The sequence below is a fragment of the Sturnira hondurensis genome, unplaced genomic scaffold (assembly GCF_014824575.4).
Source record: "Sturnira hondurensis isolate 20B ecotype Veracruz unplaced genomic scaffold, ASM1482457v3 Scaffold0022566, whole genome shotgun sequence".
Classification (NCBI taxonomy): Eukaryota; Metazoa; Chordata; class Mammalia; order Chiroptera; family Phyllostomidae; genus Sturnira; species Sturnira hondurensis.
The window spans coordinates 1878801-1897716 of NW_028095197.1; the positions used below are offsets into that span (position 1 = coordinate 1878801).

Genomic DNA, 18916 nt, shown 5'->3' on the forward strand with positions numbered 1-18916 from the left:
TCCAACAGAACCTTCACTGGTATAACTGGGTTGAGTGTCTTCCTGCAAACCAAAAGGTTGCCCCTTCGATTCCCAGTCTGGGCACATGCCTGGGTTGTGGGGCCAGGTCCTCAGGGGGGTGCAAGAGGCAGCCCATTGATGTTTCTCTTGAACACAATGTTTTTCTCCCTGTTTCTCCCTGCCTTCCCCTCTCTCTAAAAATAAATAAGTAAATAAATTTTTAAATTCTCCAAAAGAGAAAGTTAACTGTTGTGCACTTTCATAATCTTCCTCAAATAAGCCTACCCTGGGATGAGGCCGGGGGCTTCCGTTGCTAACGTCTGTAAACCCTGCTGAATCTGCAACAAGGCCTGCATCGCTCTAGGGTTTGACATTGCCGATAATGTATCAGGATTCTGCATCTAAGGAAGAAAAAAAAAAACCAGTGGATATGGGGGAATTAAAATCAGTGAAGGTAAAATTAAATGTTTTCTTTGTTATGTTTCTGCAGAAAATAAAAAACTTTACTGCTAAACAATGATAATCCAAAATTCCTTTCCCAAAATAAACACGAGCACCTCCTTTCTGACAGCAAACCTCGTGTGCATATTGCTACTTGATCTCCTCCCAAATCCATCATGAAAGCCATTTTTCATAATTCAAGACAATGAGGAGTTCCTCTAGAAGCCACATCTGGTTCCCTCTCTCCAACAGAAGATAAAAGTATTATTTCTAAGAGACGACTCCAAATGCATAGTTAATGTGACACGGTAATATGGTGAAGGCCACATATTCTTCCTGATCCAGTGTTATTTGTTGCTGATATAACACTTTTCTCCAGTAAACTAAACTGTAGAACAACAGTCCCAAATGTGAGGTTAATACATATGTCCTGAGTTCAGCTTCACTACTTTCAATACACACCACCTCACTAACCAATACAGCTGGGCGTACACCATTACAATAGATCAAAAGCACTAACAAATCTTGGATAATGGTTTATAGGCTGAGAATCATTTAGGCCCTAGAACCACCAATGAGATTGACTTCAAAACACCAAGACTGACTTCTTCATCTTTTTAAATACTAAAATACCATGGCAAGCTGAAGTACTTAAAATCTTCCTTACATGACAACACGGACAATTTTAATCTTGCTAATTCTGAGTCTGAGGAAATGTGATTTACCCCCCTTGAAAAACAGGTGTTCTATTCATTTCAAGGAATTAAAAAATTACAAAAAAACCCCAAACCTATAAAATAGGATAGGGTAGCTCTTTCCTGTTACTCAAGGTTAAACCAGAATGCGTGACATAGACGTAATGAAGTACTTCAAAGTTACCAAAGTGAAAGAAAATGGTTTATGGTATTAAGAAAGCACTCAAAATCCTAAATCCTCAAAAGCAAAAACAAAACAGTCCTCTCCTCAGAATTTGCTTAAGAAATATAAGCATAAACAAAAGGTCGGCAGTGAAATGGGGTTCAGTTAAGATCAAGCTGAATTCTCTGTGAACTGATAGCATTACCAGACTCCTTTCTACATTTTGCTATCAGCCAAAGAGCAAAGGAAAAGGTTTATCAAACTTTTTCAAGCAAATCATTACCAAAGATAGCTAGCATCTTTTCTTACTCACTTGTTGGAGGAAAGTTGGGAGCTGTTGTCTCATTTGTTCTTGAAGCTGAGGATTTCCAGCAAATAGGGGATTATTCAGCATCATCTATGGGGCAAGTGTTCAAACAATTTTAACTGGAAATATCTGAAACAAGTAATGTACCTTGCTTAATAGTCTATCTTCCCCCAACTGCCTAACCTGGCATTTAAAAAGGAGGAAGGTAGAACATGAGTAAAAGAGAAAGGGAAGATACTGTCCACAAGAGTGATCTCCAGAAAAAATACAAACGGTATCCTCTCTGTTAATGAGAATGGTGATTATGATGACATTCAATACCCTAAAAATTAAAAGCAATCATTTTCTTAGGCTCCTTTTTGAGCAAAGATAGCTGTCCTTGAAAGAAAAATGGGAGTAACCGGCATTCGTGGGATACATTTTCTGCTACACCAACAGAACAAACAACACATGAAACTCTAATTGGCTTGCTGAGACACCTCAACACACAAGTAGCAAGCACAAAGAAGACCCAGCCCTGGAATCACTGTAAGAGCCTACTACAAAGCAGCTAATATTAGGTCCAGAAAAATAACACCACAGAACAGCAACCACCGTGCCAGAGAAATGCAGCAACCACTTAGGTAAAAATCAGCCTAGAACTACATCAACAGATCTCTGGGGAAGCATTAAAATACTTTTAAGATCAGAAAGATGTAAAACCATTTAAGAACACCAACATTAGCCTTTGGATTGCACCTCACTATCACCAGAGATGAGAAAAGTGTCATGCTCCCGAACCATCAAATAGGTATTAGAATTAAAAAGTCAAGGTCAGTATCAACATGACGCTGGACACCTGAAAATAAAATTACAACACACACTCAGCATAACCAGAAACTAGTAAATTCCCATAGCTTTGAAAAAGACAAATTTTGTATCAGTTTTCCCACAGAGTGAAAAGTCAACGAAGAATGATTTACTGATAGCCTATTTACTGGCCCAAAGTTGGGGGGAAATGATCTTTGTCCTAAGTGGTTAACCATATATAAGAGTAATTGTATGTAAATATTGGAAGGACAGAGAATTCCCCTCTCTCTCCTTTAGCTAATCTTTTGCAACATGGATAACTTAATTTTTTTTAGAAGTATCTAAAGCAAAAGTCAAATAATGTTTTATACACAGTATTTATTTCAAGGTGACCGATAAGTTCACAGTTAATAAAATAATACCTACTTGAGATCAACAAACCTGCTTCTTTACTGGCTCCAGTCAAAACTTTTTATTACGAACACATTAATGAAGTTATCACATAGTGCAGAATTCAGGTTATTTAAAAAAGCATGTCACTGGATATTTCTAACTTACCTGTTGATGTCTAAAAATCAGAATCAGAATAGAGAACTACAAACTTTAAACTGCTCATAACTGCTCAATGTACCACAGTACATTGTAAATGTTTCTAAATTGTCTATAATAAAAGACAGTCATATTTAGCCTCGTTTGTCAACATTTTGCTTTAAAGTAAAGTAGAATACAGCAAAGTCCTCGAGTCACTTCACAGATGTAGAACTGTTAGTTAAAATGGCTGGGAATGTGCTTGGTTAAAGTCAAATTTTAAAGCAAGATTGCACATTCAACATTAACTATTAGTCAAATATACATTTAAAGACACAAATAAGATCACTTTACATATATAATTCGACATTTATTTTAAACAAAAGTGCAGTAACAGTAAATGCAGCATTTAATACTAATATAGTCAGTGTAATAATCTGCATGTGAATAAAACAATAAAATGTCCCTACAATATACAAAATTAAGTATATATAAAAATTAACCTAAAAACTTGTTCTCAGGAGGGAAGGAGGAAAGAAGTAAAGAGGGAAAGGAGTAAGAGGAAAAATAAAAAAACTTGTTCTCTATTTCCAATTCCACGAATTTTAAGAGGACAGATGTTACTGCTAACGACTATAGCTCAAAGATATATGCTATATACTTGAAACAATTAATGTTGCAGACTTTAGGAAATAAAAACCATTTCATTTGACATAATGAAGAAAGTGATTATCTTTAAAAAGTGTTTGAGGTTTTAGAAATGGAAATAAACTATAAAGTAAACTATTTCAAATTCATAACACTGTACAGAAACCATTCTTTAAAAATAGCAATTATAAACTATATGTGATCAAGGCTTGTCTCACATTCTGCAAGGTTTTCCAAGACCAATGGTTCTCAACCTAGGGGTACATCCGAATAATCTAGGGAACTTGGGGGTTTAAAGAAAACAGAAAGATGCAATGCAGTTATATCAAAATCTCTCAGGATGGGAAACTGCCAAAGTGATCCTTATCATTCAGCTAGGGTGGAGACCCACTAATTTTTCTCATAATGGTTTCTTTAGTAACAAGTTAGATAAATGAATAAATAAAGATAAATGAATAAATTCAAATTTGGTGGTGATGGGGATCCATAATGCAAAAATTGAGAACATTGCTCCCACACATCTCTCTCTGCCTTTAATAGCAATTTCAGGCTTCTTTGTAACAGCCATTTGAACATGACCATTACTCAGAATCTGTATGATCTAATAAATAAAAGTATTTCAAGTGTATTAATACTGTTCTTAATCACTTTCAAGACTTACATTTCACAAAAGAAATCTATCTTCGAAAGAGAAAGCAATCCAAAACTTTTGTATTCATCTCCTAAATCACCATTATGTACACACAAAGTAAATGTGTACTGCACTTCTACCCAGTGAATGACAGACCTGAGGCTGCAAGAAAGTAACTGTACAGAAAGTAGAGATGCAGGTTACCTACTTTTCAGGTGTATGTTAACACAGCACACAACATAAAATACACCAAAATCACAATTATTTGATTAGGCTATTTCAATTCACACTGCACAGTCCTTTTCAAATTCAATTACAAACTCACCTGTGCAGCAAGGTCAGGGTTCTGGCTTAGTGACTGCATCATGCTTCTCATGTAGGGGGCAGACAACATGTTTTGCATAAGTTGTGGGTTTTCAGTTATTTGTTGCAATAAGCTCTGCATTCCTGGTGTGTTGAACATACTAGCTGAAAGTTAAAAAAAAACAACAGCATTGTATCAAGGACAACATACGTACATAAAAGCGAAGGTTTTAAAGCCATCTATACACTGTGCATAATTTTAGCAACTGCTAGTGAGTACATATATTATTTATCAATTTAACTAATACAGAATTTTAGCTCTGGCTCGTGTACTTCAGTGGATTAAACACTGGACTGCGAAGTAAAGGGTAACTAGTTCGATTCTCAGTCAGGGCACATGCCTGGGTTGTAGGCCAGGTCCCCAGTGTGGGGGTTGAGGGTGGGGGGTGGTGGAGGTGAGAGGTGTGAGTGGGAGGCAATCACACATTGATGTTTCTCTCCTTCTCTTTCTCCTTCCCTTCCCCTTTCTCTAAAAATAAATAAACAAAATCTTTAAAAGAATTTTAAAACTAAGATCCAAAACTACATGTCCAACATATACCAGTAAAAGAGGGCTAATGGACTTTAAACATTCTGGTTGTAGTCACAGTAAAATCACATCTAATGGAACAGTTAAGTTCTATAGTCCATTTAAGCAAAAACTGGGTATGATCCAAATTACTACTGAAAAATTCCATAAATTGAGTAAGGCTGAGCCAACTTTTCCTCCAGGATCACTAAATTAGAATCACATTGAGCACTTATAAATAAAAAAGGCTTTTCACTAAAAAAATAAATAAATAAATGAAGGCCTCCATCCCATTTTCTTTGCATACTGGCACTCATTGATAAAATGACAGATACATTTAACATTTCAGAGACCAGACGGCACAGTGACTAAGAGTAGTGTCTGGAGCCATATTACATACCTGGTTTCAAATCTAACCTAACTATATAATTTTGGAGAAATTTTTCCATCTGTAAAATGAGGTAAATAGTCTTTATTTCATAGCCTGGTTGTGACAGTTAAATTAGATAATGTGTAAACTGCTTATTACTACTATTCTCTAGTTTTTCTTGTTTTTGTTTTACTGAGCACTACAGCTAAATTTATGTGAAATCAACTTTTTTTGAAAATTAAATAATTTGTTCAATATACATCCAGATTTTTACTTGCTGACTAGATAAACTCAAATATATTCTCAAATTCATGTGTACTTATTAACTCATTAACTTTTTCACTTTTATGTTCTCATTCTATCCATTGTTGCTTTATCAGACATAAAACATTTGACTCTTCCCATTTGTCTTTCCAGATTCTGCTACTATTTGGTTTTTATAAGTTTACGTGAGACAAACTGGCAACACACATGGAAGCAAGATCTCCAGTGCTTCCATAATTCTGCTGGGTTTTTTAAGATAATTTTGTTTTTCCTATTTTTCTCATGTTATTGTAATTTAGTTTTCTTCCACATCCTGGAGTCTAAGAATATTTTCAGAAAGGGTGACAAACATACCTTGCAGGACAAATATGACCCGTAACCTGTTTCTGTATAGCCCAGGAGCTAAAAATAATTTTTACATTTTTTAAATGGTTAAAAAACAAGTATTTTTCAATGCAATCCCTACCATAATACCAAAGCTGTATTTCACAGAACAAGAACAAATAATCCAAAATGTATATGAAACCACAAAAGACCCTGAACAAGCCACAGCAATTTTGAGGAAAAAAACAACAAATTTGGAGGTATCATACTACCTGTTATCAAAACATACTACAAAGCTAGAGTAATTAAAACACCATACTACTGGCATAAAAACAGACTTATAGAACAATGGAACAGAATACAGAGCCCAGAAATAAACCCGCATCTATATGGTCAATTAATATTTAACAAAGGAGGCAAAAACATACAACAGGGTAAAGACAGTCTATCCAATAAATGGTCTTGGAAAAATTGGACAGATACATGCCAAAAAAATGAAACCACCACCTTCTTATACCATACAAAAGAATAAACTCAAAATGGATTAAGACTTAAATAAAACTCCTACATGAAAACACAGGCAGTAAAATCTGACATTTCTCTAAGCAATTACTTTTTCTGATGTATCTCCTCAGGCAAGGGAAAGAAAAGAAAAAGTAAACATATGGCACTAAATCAAACTAAATACTTTCTGAACAGCAAAGAACACCACCAATAAAATGAAAAGACAATGACACATCCCATAAAGGGATGATATCCTAAATTTATACAAATCTCATACAATGCAACACCAAAAGAAAATCCAATTGACAAATGGGCAGAGAACCTGAAGACAAACTTCTCCAAGGAGGACACACAGATACCAACACAGACATATGAAAAGATGTTCAAGGTCACTAATCATCAGAGAAACAACAACTAAAATCACAATGAGATACCACAAACAAAAAGTGTTGATGAGGAGGTGCAGAAAACGGAACACTTGTACACCGTTGATGGGAATGTAGACTGGTGTAGCCACTATAAAAAACAGGATGAAGGTTCCTAAAAAAAATTAACAATAGAACTGTCTTATGACCCAGCAATTCCATTTCAGGTAATACATGCATATGTCCCAAAACATTAATTAAAAAGAATATATGCACCGACTCCCAGTCAACATGGAGGCATAAGTAGATATACTTTGCCTCCTCACACAATCAAAAGGACAACAACAAATTTTTAAAAAATAACCAGAAGTGCTAGAAAATCAAACTGTATATAAGTCCCAAACCAAGGAGTTAAAGATAGAAACATTCATCCAGACTGGTAGGAGGGGTGGAGACGGGCAGTGGGATGGAGAGGACTCTTGGGGAGGCAGTGGCTGGCAGAACAGCTGGTCCCAATTTGTGTGGGGATGAACCAGGAGGAACAACTGGGGAGCAAGACAGGCCAAGTAACTCAGGGTTCCAGTGCAGAAAAACAAAGCCTGAAAACCTCTGGCTGAAAACACCTGTGGGAACTGAGGCGGTATTAGAAACTCCCAGCCTTACAGGAGAGTTCTTTGCAGAGATCCACAAGGTCCTAGAACGTACACAAAAACAACCACAAAACCACCCACCTGGGAATCAACACCAGAAGGACCCAATATGCTTGGGGGTAGTAGAGGAAGTGACTGAAAGGTGGCAGAAAGCTGAGCAAGTGGCATTGTTCCCTCTCAGACCCTTACCCACATACAGCATCACAACGCAGCTTACCCTGCCCAGTAAACACCTAAGGCTCCGGCCCTTACAATGTAACAAGTACACCAAAACAAAGAAATATGGCCCAAATGAAATAACACATCAAAGCTCCAGAAAAAATACAACCAAGTGATAAAGAGCATTACTATGCAAATAATACACCATTTCATATCAGGGACTTGAGCATCTATAGATTTTGGTATCCAGAGTCCTAAAACCAATCCTCTGCCATACCAAACAACTGTATTTGAATAAAATAAGGAAAATCACATTACCCATATTTTACCATGTATAACACATACTTTATGACCAAATTTTTGAGGGGAAAATAGGACGTGCATTATACATGAGTATAATGATTACATACCATGGCTATAATAATCCTGTGTATAATGTGCACAAAAACGCAGCAGCATGTTACACATGGCAAAATACAGTATATATAACCATTAATTGATGAACATTTGCAATTGATTTTTTTACAAGATTGCATTTATTCATTTTTACAGAGGGGGAAAGAGGGAGAAAAAGAGGTAGAGAAACATCCATGTGCAAAACATTTGATATGTTGCCTCTCGTAGGCACTCCTATTGGAGACTAAACCTGTAGCCCAGGTATGAGCCCTGACCAAAAATTGAATGAGTGACTTTCGCTTTGCAGACCAATGCTCAACCAACTGAGCTACACCAGTCAGAGCTGCAACTGATTTTTTTTTTTTAAAGATTTTATTTATTTATCTTCAGAGAGGAAGGAGAGAGGGAGAGAAATATCAATGTATGGTTGCCTTTCATGTGTCCCCTTGCTGGGAGTTGGCCTGCAGGGAACCAGCCTGCAACCCAGGCATGTGCCCTGGCTGGGAATCGAACCGCGATCCTCTGGTTGGCAGGCCCGCGCTCAATCCACTGAGCTACACCAGCCAGGGCCAACTGATTTTGACAACAGGGAATTGTGTGAATGTCAAGTAAGCAAAAACATCATTCCCTAAAAAAAAAAAAATTTCATTCCAAACACATGTAAATATGTATGAAAAAATACTATACACAATTATATTTCCAATCCCATCATTAAAAAACATGCAAAAACTTGTTTTGTCCCCCAATGTACTGTAGTATTCTTGATTTTGCCTCTTGACCTGCAAAGAGGTCCTTTACAGGAAGTTTCCTGACACCTGCTTTAAATAGAGTATCAATTTGTTAAATTTTAAAAAATCTCAATAAAGTCACAGAACTAAATTTTTGTTGGTTAGACAAGTTTATTGTAGCCCTGGCCGACTGGCTCAGTTGGTTATAGTGTGTTCCTGTATACCAAAAAGGTTCTGCATTTGATTCCAGTCAGGTCTTGGGTTTGAGTCCGGTCAGGGCACATGCCTGGGTTGTGGGTTTGGTCCCTGGTCAGACATGTGTAAGAGGCAACTGACTGATGTTTCTCTCTCACATCCATGTTTCTCTCCCTCTCATTCTCCCACCCTTCCCCCTTCTCTGAAATAAATTTTAAAAAACTTAATCAAAAATATTTTTTTAATTAAAAAAAAACTTACAACAGGAAAAGGTAATTCATAAAAGCTACTTGTCATATACCAATAAAAGCACAAAGAATAACAGCATTAAGAAGTTTTCATTATTCAAACAAGTGAGGACAACAAAGAAGTGTGTTACTATGAACATACCTCCCACTCCAGGCCCCAAACTTGGTGCAGTAGAACTCTGACCAGCAGTGCTGCTGGGAGTACTGCCACCAGTGCCCCCCGCAGCATTGGTGGTGCTACTGGAAACTGACGGACTCTGGGGAGCCGGTGGAGCCCATGGGTTGGGTAACGGATCTCTATTTTCTGTACGCGAAGGCTGACTACCTTCACCTGAGGATGTACTGCTCACTAAGGAAGCAAATGGATTACCACCAAACTGTAATAAAAGACAAAAATCATAAAGAATAAGTTTGTTTTAGATAACAGATATGAAACTTTTTAATGAAAATCACATTCCCCACATAAAGGCTTATCACACAACATAATTTTGTTAAAACAGGGGCTACCCCCTTAGCCTGAGCCTCAGAGCCAGTATTATTACCTGTTCTTGTGCAGCATTCAGCATTGGTTCCTGAATATCCGTGTACATGCGCCGTAATGCATTGTATCCCCCTGGAATGCTTTCCAGGTTACTCAAAGCTCGGTCCTGGTTTCTCATCATTTCCTGCATCATTGCTGGATTCCTGGCAAGTTCTAATGTCTAAGAAAATTTGCATTAAAAAAAAACAACACCAAAACACACATGAATTACTTCAGATACTCTCTAATTTTATGAAGTTCTTTAATTCTATAAATTATCACTCTTATTTCAGTCACAAAATTATTTTAAATAATTCCTCTTGGATTTTGCCTCAAAAAGCAAGCTAACATTCAAATAATTAAAGAAAGAAGCACTCTGTTTTAAGTGAATGCCCATCTCCTGAACTGGACTCTGTTTCTGAAATCTGAAAAATAACTTTACAAAGACCTTTAAAACAGCAGAAAATTCCAAGTTCAAAGAGGCAGAAAATTCCAAGTTCAAAGAGTCTAAATTAGTGCATTGTTGAGTTTTACTGAACAAATATTAGGCTTTCCTTTTTTAGCTTAGCCATACTTATAGGACAAGCTCTTTAGGAATAAAAAAATGATAAAGTAAATATATTCTAGTTAAATGGACTAAAAGAACATTCCACATACTTGTCTCATAATATCCGGATTATTCAGCATATGACTAATTTCTGGATTTCTCTGTATCAACTGCTGCATTTGTGGATTGGCCATTATTAACTGCCTCATCAGATCAGGATTTGAAAGCATGCTTTGGACAAAGGGATTCTCCATGATCTGGACCATCATCTCAGGATTGGACATAAGTTGCCGCTGCATCTGGCTTTGTAGTTCAGAGAAGTTGGCACTATTCATACCCAAGCTACTCAGACCTGCCAGTCCTCCAAGGCCACCTAACAGGAAAAAGAAAAACAGGACACATAAAAAAAAGTCAGAAATTTTACTATTAACAAGACTGTGCTAAAAAATGAAGATGCAAAAATATTAACGGAGTTAACAATCCACTTTAAAGCAAAAATAGAATTCTAATTATTTTCATAAATACATGTTTAACTTATATAATTGAAATTAGCCAAAAATATATTCACTCTGATTTAGGTTTAAGTAATAAAAGCATCAAATATGTATTTCAAATACAAAAATATATTGTCACATGCCACATAACGGACATTTTGGTCAGCCATGGACCAAATGTATTGTTCAACATTGGTTCCTAAAGATTATAATGAAGCTGAAAAATTCTTACTACCATCAACCTCAAGAAGAGGAGAAGGGGCCAGACCTTGAGCTCTGTAAAAACTCTTGAGCAATGAGAGTTAGAGATCACAGCCTCCAGTGGGTGAAGACATCTAGATGCTATTACGATGACATGCCCAGAGAGGACACAGAAGCTCCGTATGCTACCTCAACCCCTATACCTTGCCCTGTGCTTCTTTTCCACTTCTCTAATTCTGACCTGTGTCCTTCGTAACAAAGTGGTAAACATAAGTAAAGTGTCTTCCTGAGTTTCGTGAGCCATTCCAGCAAATGACCAAACCTGGTCAGAAGTAGAGGTGGTCTGGGACTTGGGCTGTTACGTGAAATCAGAGCAGTCTTGGGGACTGAGGCCTTTAACCTGCAGGATCTAACACTAACTTCAGGTAGGCAATATCAGAACTGAACTACTGGACACCCATGTGGAATTGGAAAATTGGCTCATCTCAGAGAAACACGCTAAAATATGCCAGCTAAAGGAAGAAATGAAAAATTGTACTGGATTACACTTCTAACAATTCTTTGCAGAAAGCTAATTTAAGTTTAGCAATTCACCTATAAACTCTGGATAGAGCAAAGCCGCTGCCAATCAAGGAAAGAAAAGGCCAGGACACACAATGGAACGAAATCACAGAGAAACAACAGACTGAAGAGGATGAGTGCTTATCGCAACATGTTAACAGTAAAAATTACACAACCAACCAAATGCATTCATTCCTCACTTACTGAGCACTTTTCATATATATCAGGGACTATGCTACAGGTTGGGAAAAAGGTGACAAAAGAGACACATGAACTACCCTTAGAACTCACTCTAGTGGGAAAGACTAACAAGAAAAACAAATGCAGAATAAGTACTTCAACAGAGATAGTCACAGGATATTATGAGAATATCTGCCTAAGTGAGATGACTGCTTTCCCATAAGATGGCACTTAATGAGTTTGGAGAATGAATTAAGTTGGCAAGAAGAAGTGGAGAACATTGGGAGAAGATTTAATACTAGGCACAACAAACATGGCACATAGCAGTGCTCACTAAACATTTCACACGCAGCCTTTCATATGTTTTGCAGTTGGGCAGGCCCACGTGACTAGACGGCCAAGGACTGCAAGAAATGATGGGTGTCACATCTAGCCAAAGCATAAAAGGTGCAGGTTGAGACTCTCTAGCTCTGTCTTCTGCCATGTTTCAAGAAGTGCAGCTACAACATGGCAGAATTCTGTGAGCTTAAGCCCCTGAGGACTGCAGATGGGGCCTCACTGACCAGTGAAAAGCCTGAAGGAAAGCTCCAGACCAAGAAATTAAGCTTTCTGGTAATAAACCACTGATTCTGGGGTTATCTATTACCACAGGGTAGCCTAGATGGAGAGGTAGACAAGAGACAAAGTAGAATAGTCACTTACAATATTCTTATTGTAATAACAAGGGTGTGGAAATGACCCAGAATAACCATTACAGTTTGTTTGTTTGTTTGTTTGAAGTTGAGGATACACATCAAGAAGGTAGCAATAACTGCATGGGGTAGAAGAGACAAAGGTTATGACTCAACAGATTTGGTGTGGGGTGAGTTAGTGGTTTAAATGGCAAGATGGTGTTTGCATTTCTAGCGTTTTCCTTTGCTTTCTCAGGAGACACATATAAGCTAACGTACTTAGAGAACACCAGTTAATAGCAGAGAGAATTGAATACAAGGCAGGGAGTTCAAAAATGATGTGCACTGAGGTACAGGTTTGGGTCTCACCAGGATATACAGTTAGAATAATGTCACTCAAGGAAAATAAATGGAGTAAAAGAAAAGAAGACAGACAAGGCAAAACTCTGGAGAACAACACTGTAAGGAACAGGAAGAAAAAAGACCTATAAAAGAGACCAAAAAATGGTAATAATAATAAGAACACTGTAAAGCATGACTGGCAAACCACAATACTGTACAACTGAAGTTAATACAAGATAATATTGAACATAAACTGTAATTTGAACAATTTTTAAAGAAAAAAAATATTTTAATGAAAATGGCCAGAAAACTAGCCAAGAGAAAACAGTATCAGGAATAAAAGGAAGAAAATTCCAAGGGGAGACTGATAAGCATTGAGAGAGATGGATTTAAAATCTAAAGTGTCCACTAAATTTGACAAGCTAAGATAAAAGGTCAATGGTGACCTTATCAAGTGATGAGGGCAAAAAATAGGCACAGAACACTTAGTGAAAGGGAAACAAAAACAGAAAATGTCTTTTTCAATGCTGAAAAAGAAAGCAAAAGAGTAAGCAGCAGTACATGATTCTGTGGCTTTTATACAGGGGACAGACCTAAATATGAGAAGAGGCAGCAAAAAGAAAAGCTGAGTCTACAGAATAAATGGAGCAACAGGAGGACATGGGAATAAAACTAGAAATTAAGGGACCAGGGAAACGTATGGTGGCTTAAATTTCTTTGCCTATAAAATTAGGGAAGTGGAGAGAGATTTACACCTCACCAGCACCTTCCATGGGTCTGAACACTAAATAATTTCATCTTAATTTCTCTAGACTATTTCTGTTAATAACTTTGCCATATAAAACTCATCTGCCTAAACCAAACAAACACAGGCAGCTCAGATCATTTTAGAAAAAGCAACAAACATTTTTTACAAAAATGTGAATCCATGCCATATCCTAAAGATTTCCAACATAGTTGGCATAAAACTAAATCACCAAAAAACTTTTTCTGGAACAGATAAAAGGTATGATCCTTGATATATGAAAATTACACATTTAAAATTTTTTTAATTTATTTTTTCAATTACAGCTTACATTCAGTATTATTTTTGTATTAGTTTTAAGTGTACAGCATAATAATTAAACGATCATATATCCCTTACAAAGTGTTCCCACTAATATTTCCATTACTCACCTGACATCATACACAGTTACTATAATATTACTGACTATTATTTCCTATGCTGTACATTACATTCCCATGACTATTCTGAAACTACCAATTCTCACCCCCTTCATCTTTTTCACCAAGTCCCCCCAAGCCTCTCCATGTATGCATTTTTTTAAATGTCATTTCGAGGTACTATACTTGAATTACAACTTAAGAACTGAAAGAAGGACTAAGCTATACATCTATCTAGTTCAACTATTGCTAGCTTCAGAATACTTTTTCCCCCAGCAAAACCTTCCATAGAACCTCAGTATATAAAAACAGATGCAGAAGATCCTTAACCACTGGGCTTGCTCCCAGGCCCCATCCTTTTCGTGTGTTTGAGACAGTTAGAAAAACCACTAGTGCATTCTGATCTCTCTCTTTTTTTTTAAAGATTTTATTTATTTATCTTTAGAGGGGAAGGGAAGGAGAGAAGTATTAATGTATGGTTGCCTTTCATGAGTCCCCTGCTGGGAACTGGCCTGCAACCCAGGCATGTGCCCTGACTGGGAATTGAACCGCAATCGTGTGGTTCGCAGGCCCGCGCTCAATCCACTGAGCTACGCCAGCCAGGACACATTCTGATCTCTTTCTTTTACAAGTGAGAAAATTATATTCAGGATCTAGCTTATGACCAACAATTAGCTAATGTGGTGGTCAGATCAGGTATACAAACATGTACTACCTCTTTCATTATTAAAAAGAAATGTGCCACTTACTGACCATTTAACTAAATGTAATTATGAGCTAACCAAGTATCTCTGTATTCCCAACTACTCCTTTAATACCTACCACAATAACAGAAGCTACAGAAGTTTTTATTAAAGCGACTTAATGTTTCATTCTGTCATTTTATAAAAACTACCCTAGGAAGAAAGTTGTTTTTTTTTTCAATCCCTTTAAAAATGACTAGACACTTACCTAAACCAAAAGGGCTGCTAGTGGCAGAACCAGATGTGGAGTTACTATTAGGAGCTGAAGATGTGGTAACATTGCTTCCACTGGTATTTGTTTGCTGGGCTGAATGATCCTGAGACCTAGGGAAAATAATTAAATCATGCAGTGAACAGTGGAACTATTTCTAAAAGAACCTCTGAAATTCTGATATCCAGAATAAAGTGTAAGTTTTCAAACCAGCTCAAATTTTCATAAATTAAATACCCCGAGGGAACTAAGTAGTAGGAACACAATAGAAAGAAACAGTAAAACCTTACAAAGACCTAACCAAAACTGCCCCTCCTCCTCACTGCTTTCAATCATGTTGATTACACAAGAGAGGAAAATAGGTCACCTCACAGAAAAAAATCAATCACCCATCACACCCATACAGCTCAACTACATATGTAACTTTTTATCTACCCCCTTCCAAGCTCTTGAGGGGCAGGGGACAGTCTTGCCCAGACTCTTGAAATTGTTAAAAGTGAAAAATAGAGATTTCCTCGAAAAGAAGGTTGAAAAATCAACACAAACAATAACTGATTACTTAGTATTAAGCAAAAAAATTTTATTAGAAACCCCTCACATCTGATACTAGTTAAGAGCTCTGAATCTGGTCACTGCTTCTTTCATTGATTGTAAGGTACATATTTTTTAATTTTAATTTCTTTGAAATCAGGATCTGCTTTACAATTGCTGACAAACAGCTGTCATGCCTGCACATACATGCTCTACATGACTTCAACTGAGTGACTGAATAAATTGTTGTACTACCCATGTTGTATTTACCACATAAAGTGTCTTCAAAAAGATTATACCATTAATTGGTACTAAAATGAAGTTACTGTGTATACAGAAAAGTACAGAAACAAAGAATGAATTTCCTACAGCAAACGGCCAGTATCTGCCGTTAGGGGAAACAAGCATAAAAATTTGCAGAATGAGTGTTAATGGCTTGAAGGAAATTCCTGAAGAAATGCTGCACCAACTCCGTATCGAGAGTACAGATCTTCATCCCATGTGGAAAAATGTGGACACAGATAACTGAGTCAAAAGGTGACCCAAGCCATGGCCAGGTGCCTCAGTTGGTTAGTGTTGTCCCATACACCAAAAGACTGTGGTTTTGATTCCTAACTGGGACAGGTATAAAAGGCAATTAATCAATGGGACTCTCTCTCTTTCTCTTTTCTCTCCCTCCCCACCCCTACTTCCTCTTCTTTGGGTGAGGATTAAAAAAAAAAAAAAGGTGATTCAAAAGATTCAGACTCAATGTGAAGCACTGATAGAAAGGCTTTAACCAATTTATGTCATGTATATTTTCTTTGTATGTATGCACAAAAGTGATACGATAATATCCAAGTAAGTCTAAGGAGCTTTTTCATTAAGTATAAACTAAACATTTTAAGTGAAAAGAACATACATCAGCTTAATTGGCAGTAGTTTTCCTTAGTGACACATAAAATAAAGGTGCCTCTTTAAAATTGAGGATGCCTTACATTTAATGAAATAGGTTTGTGGTTTGCCAAGGAAATGTGTTACCACTAATGTCCAAAATTCTCCCTAAAACAAAAGTATATCTAAAAACATATTAATCTGCTTGTTCTGTAATTAAAATAATTTAGATATAATAACACAATATGAATGAATCTTATAAAGTATCAAATTGTAAGCCTTAACATTACTGAATTACACTTCTATTTCAAACATGAAATTTTAATACACTTAAATATTAATGACAGAGAAACAGAGATTCCAGGCCCCTGCACTGAAGATTCTGATTCAGCACAGACATACCTTGGAGCTACTGGAAGTTCAGGTCTACACCACCACAATAAAGTGAATATTGCAATTAAAAAATTAATGGCAAAGAAGCCCTTTAAAAAGAAACTTCACCCAATGATATGTTTATCAATTTTAGAGATAGAAACACTGATTGGCTGATTCCTACATGTGCCGCAACCAGAGAGGGAACCCACAACTTTTTTGGTGTACAAGACAATGCTGCAACCAACTGAGCCCACCTACTCGGGGCTGACCGAGAAAGCCTTTTAAAATCAAGACTTTTACTTCTAAAGTACTTGTGGTTAAAGCTATCTGTCTTTTAAAAACATACCTGTTTTGCGTTTTGATGACAAGGTGAACAGTAAGTCCATCGTGAATTCCATGCTGACTCAAAGTATCCTGATCTTTTAAAATTTTTCCAGCAAATATCAATACAAGTTGGTCAATATGTGATTTGAACCGCTTAGAGATTTCTTCCTTAAACTAAGTAAGATAAAAATATGTATTACAGGTATTTGCATAGCATCATCTCATCTAGTTCCTAGAAGAAATATTGGGTTGGCCAAAAAGTTTGATTTTTTTTCTGTACGATGGCTCTAGTAGCACTTGTCTTCTACTTCATTTTAAACAACTTTGTTAAAATTATATTGTGACAGCTGTTGTATCACCATGCATTTAAAAAAACGTATCAACATTGGTAAATTTTTGTGTAGCCATTTTAATACTGAAGATGAAAGAAAATACACATTTTCAGCATATTATGCTTTATTATTCCAGGAAAGGAAAAAACACAACTGAAGCACAAAAAAAGCTTTGTGCAGTATATGGAGAAGGTGCTGTGACTAATCGAGTGTGTCAAAAATGGTTTGCAGAGTTTCATGCTGGACAATGCTGAACGTCAAGTAAACCAGTTGAAGTTGATAGCAATCAAATCGAGAAACCGAAAACAATGTTTAGCCAACATACGATACCCAAATCAATAAAGTTATTTGGTGAAAAATGAAAAAATGTGTCTTTTATTTTATAGAAAAAAACTAAATGGACTTTTTGGACAATCCAATACTTCAAAGCAGCCCCTTCTACAGATATTGCAACATTTCAGCTTAACAATAACCCACAACCTTCGGACCAACTAGATATTGCAACATTTCAAACACTACAAAGATGCATCTTTTCTGTGTCAGTATCTTGATCTTAGTGGGGAAATGAGTATTACCACTTCACTCATCTTAACGCAAAGGTTTTATTATAAGTGTACAAATCCAATATTCAATCTTCTGCTAAGGCATGAGAATTCATTTCTTTGCAATATCCTTTTTATATCAGTAGTACTGAAAGCAGTTCAATTCATACATAAGGCTCTTACCAAGTTTACAAGAAGCTATTCCTCCAATTTCCACCTCCAGTCCTACTCCTTTTTAGTTGAATACGTGTTTAATGTGTGTATCCATGTGTTTGCATGTATACACAGACACAAACTGTATGTTGGCACAGATATAAAGTACGCTGTTGAATATGTATTCTTGGCCTATTATCCTATTATACTGACTTTCCTCCTCATCTCTTTCATTCAACATTTATTAGCAAACAGTATTACACAGATGCAAAAATGTAAAGCAAAACTTTCCCTAAAATAAGGCCCAATGAAAGTCAGTCAAGTAAACCACAAAGTACAGAGGAAGCACAAAAGACAGAAAACTTTTTCAGTGAGAACTGAAGAAAGATTAGGAAGCAGCCAGGAATATCTGAAGAAAAGCTTCAGAGAATAACATGCAAAACCAGACAAGAGATCATACTATAGAGAAAAACTGACTTATTCTATTCTAGGTCAAGGTTTGATCTATTCTCAAACCTTTATTGAAAATCACCTGTATGCTTTACTCCAGTAAAGCTTTAGGCTTTACTCCACTGCCCAAAGCAGGAAACCCCAAGGTGAGCCAAGGAATCTACATTAATAGACTACTTCAGGGAACCAATCCAATTTCAGAAAAGAATCGCACCTTGTATGTTTCTACCTCATACCCTAGAGAAGTGGGTCTTCCACAGATGATGGCACTATCACCAAGAGGGTATTTTGAAAATATAAGGGGATATTTTTGGCTGTCACAGTCAGTGGGAAGACATTAAATGGTATCTGAGATTTTATAAAATCTTGCAGAGGCAGGAAGGAGTAGGTGTAGAGGAACATAAACAAAAGAAAATAGGCCGTATG

The 18916-nt window shown here is 36.6% G+C and overlaps 1 protein-coding gene across 2 annotated transcripts in view; it reads right to left on the minus strand.

Moving 5' to 3' along the window:
* Positions 1 to 18916, minus strand: part of UBQLN1 (ubiquilin 1) — a 37591-nt gene that overhangs the window by 3859 nt on the left and 14816 nt on the right. The window contains exons 2-9 of one of the 2 annotated variants that reach the window (XM_037035687.1): positions 17036 to 17187; positions 14908 to 15023; positions 10454 to 10716; positions 9819 to 9977; positions 9419 to 9653; positions 4528 to 4670; positions 1613 to 1696; positions 286 to 401 (exon numbers count right to left, since the gene is read on the minus strand). In XM_037035687.1, coding sequence (XP_036891582.1) covers positions 286 to 401; positions 1613 to 1696; positions 4528 to 4670; positions 9419 to 9653; positions 9819 to 9977; positions 10454 to 10716; positions 14908 to 15023; positions 17036 to 17187 — 1268 coding nt within the window. The remainder of the gene's footprint in view (positions 1 to 285; positions 402 to 1612; positions 1697 to 4527; positions 4671 to 9418; positions 9654 to 9818; positions 9978 to 10453; positions 10717 to 14907; positions 15024 to 17035; positions 17188 to 18916) is intronic. The other variant, XM_037035688.1, reaches the window with a different exon arrangement.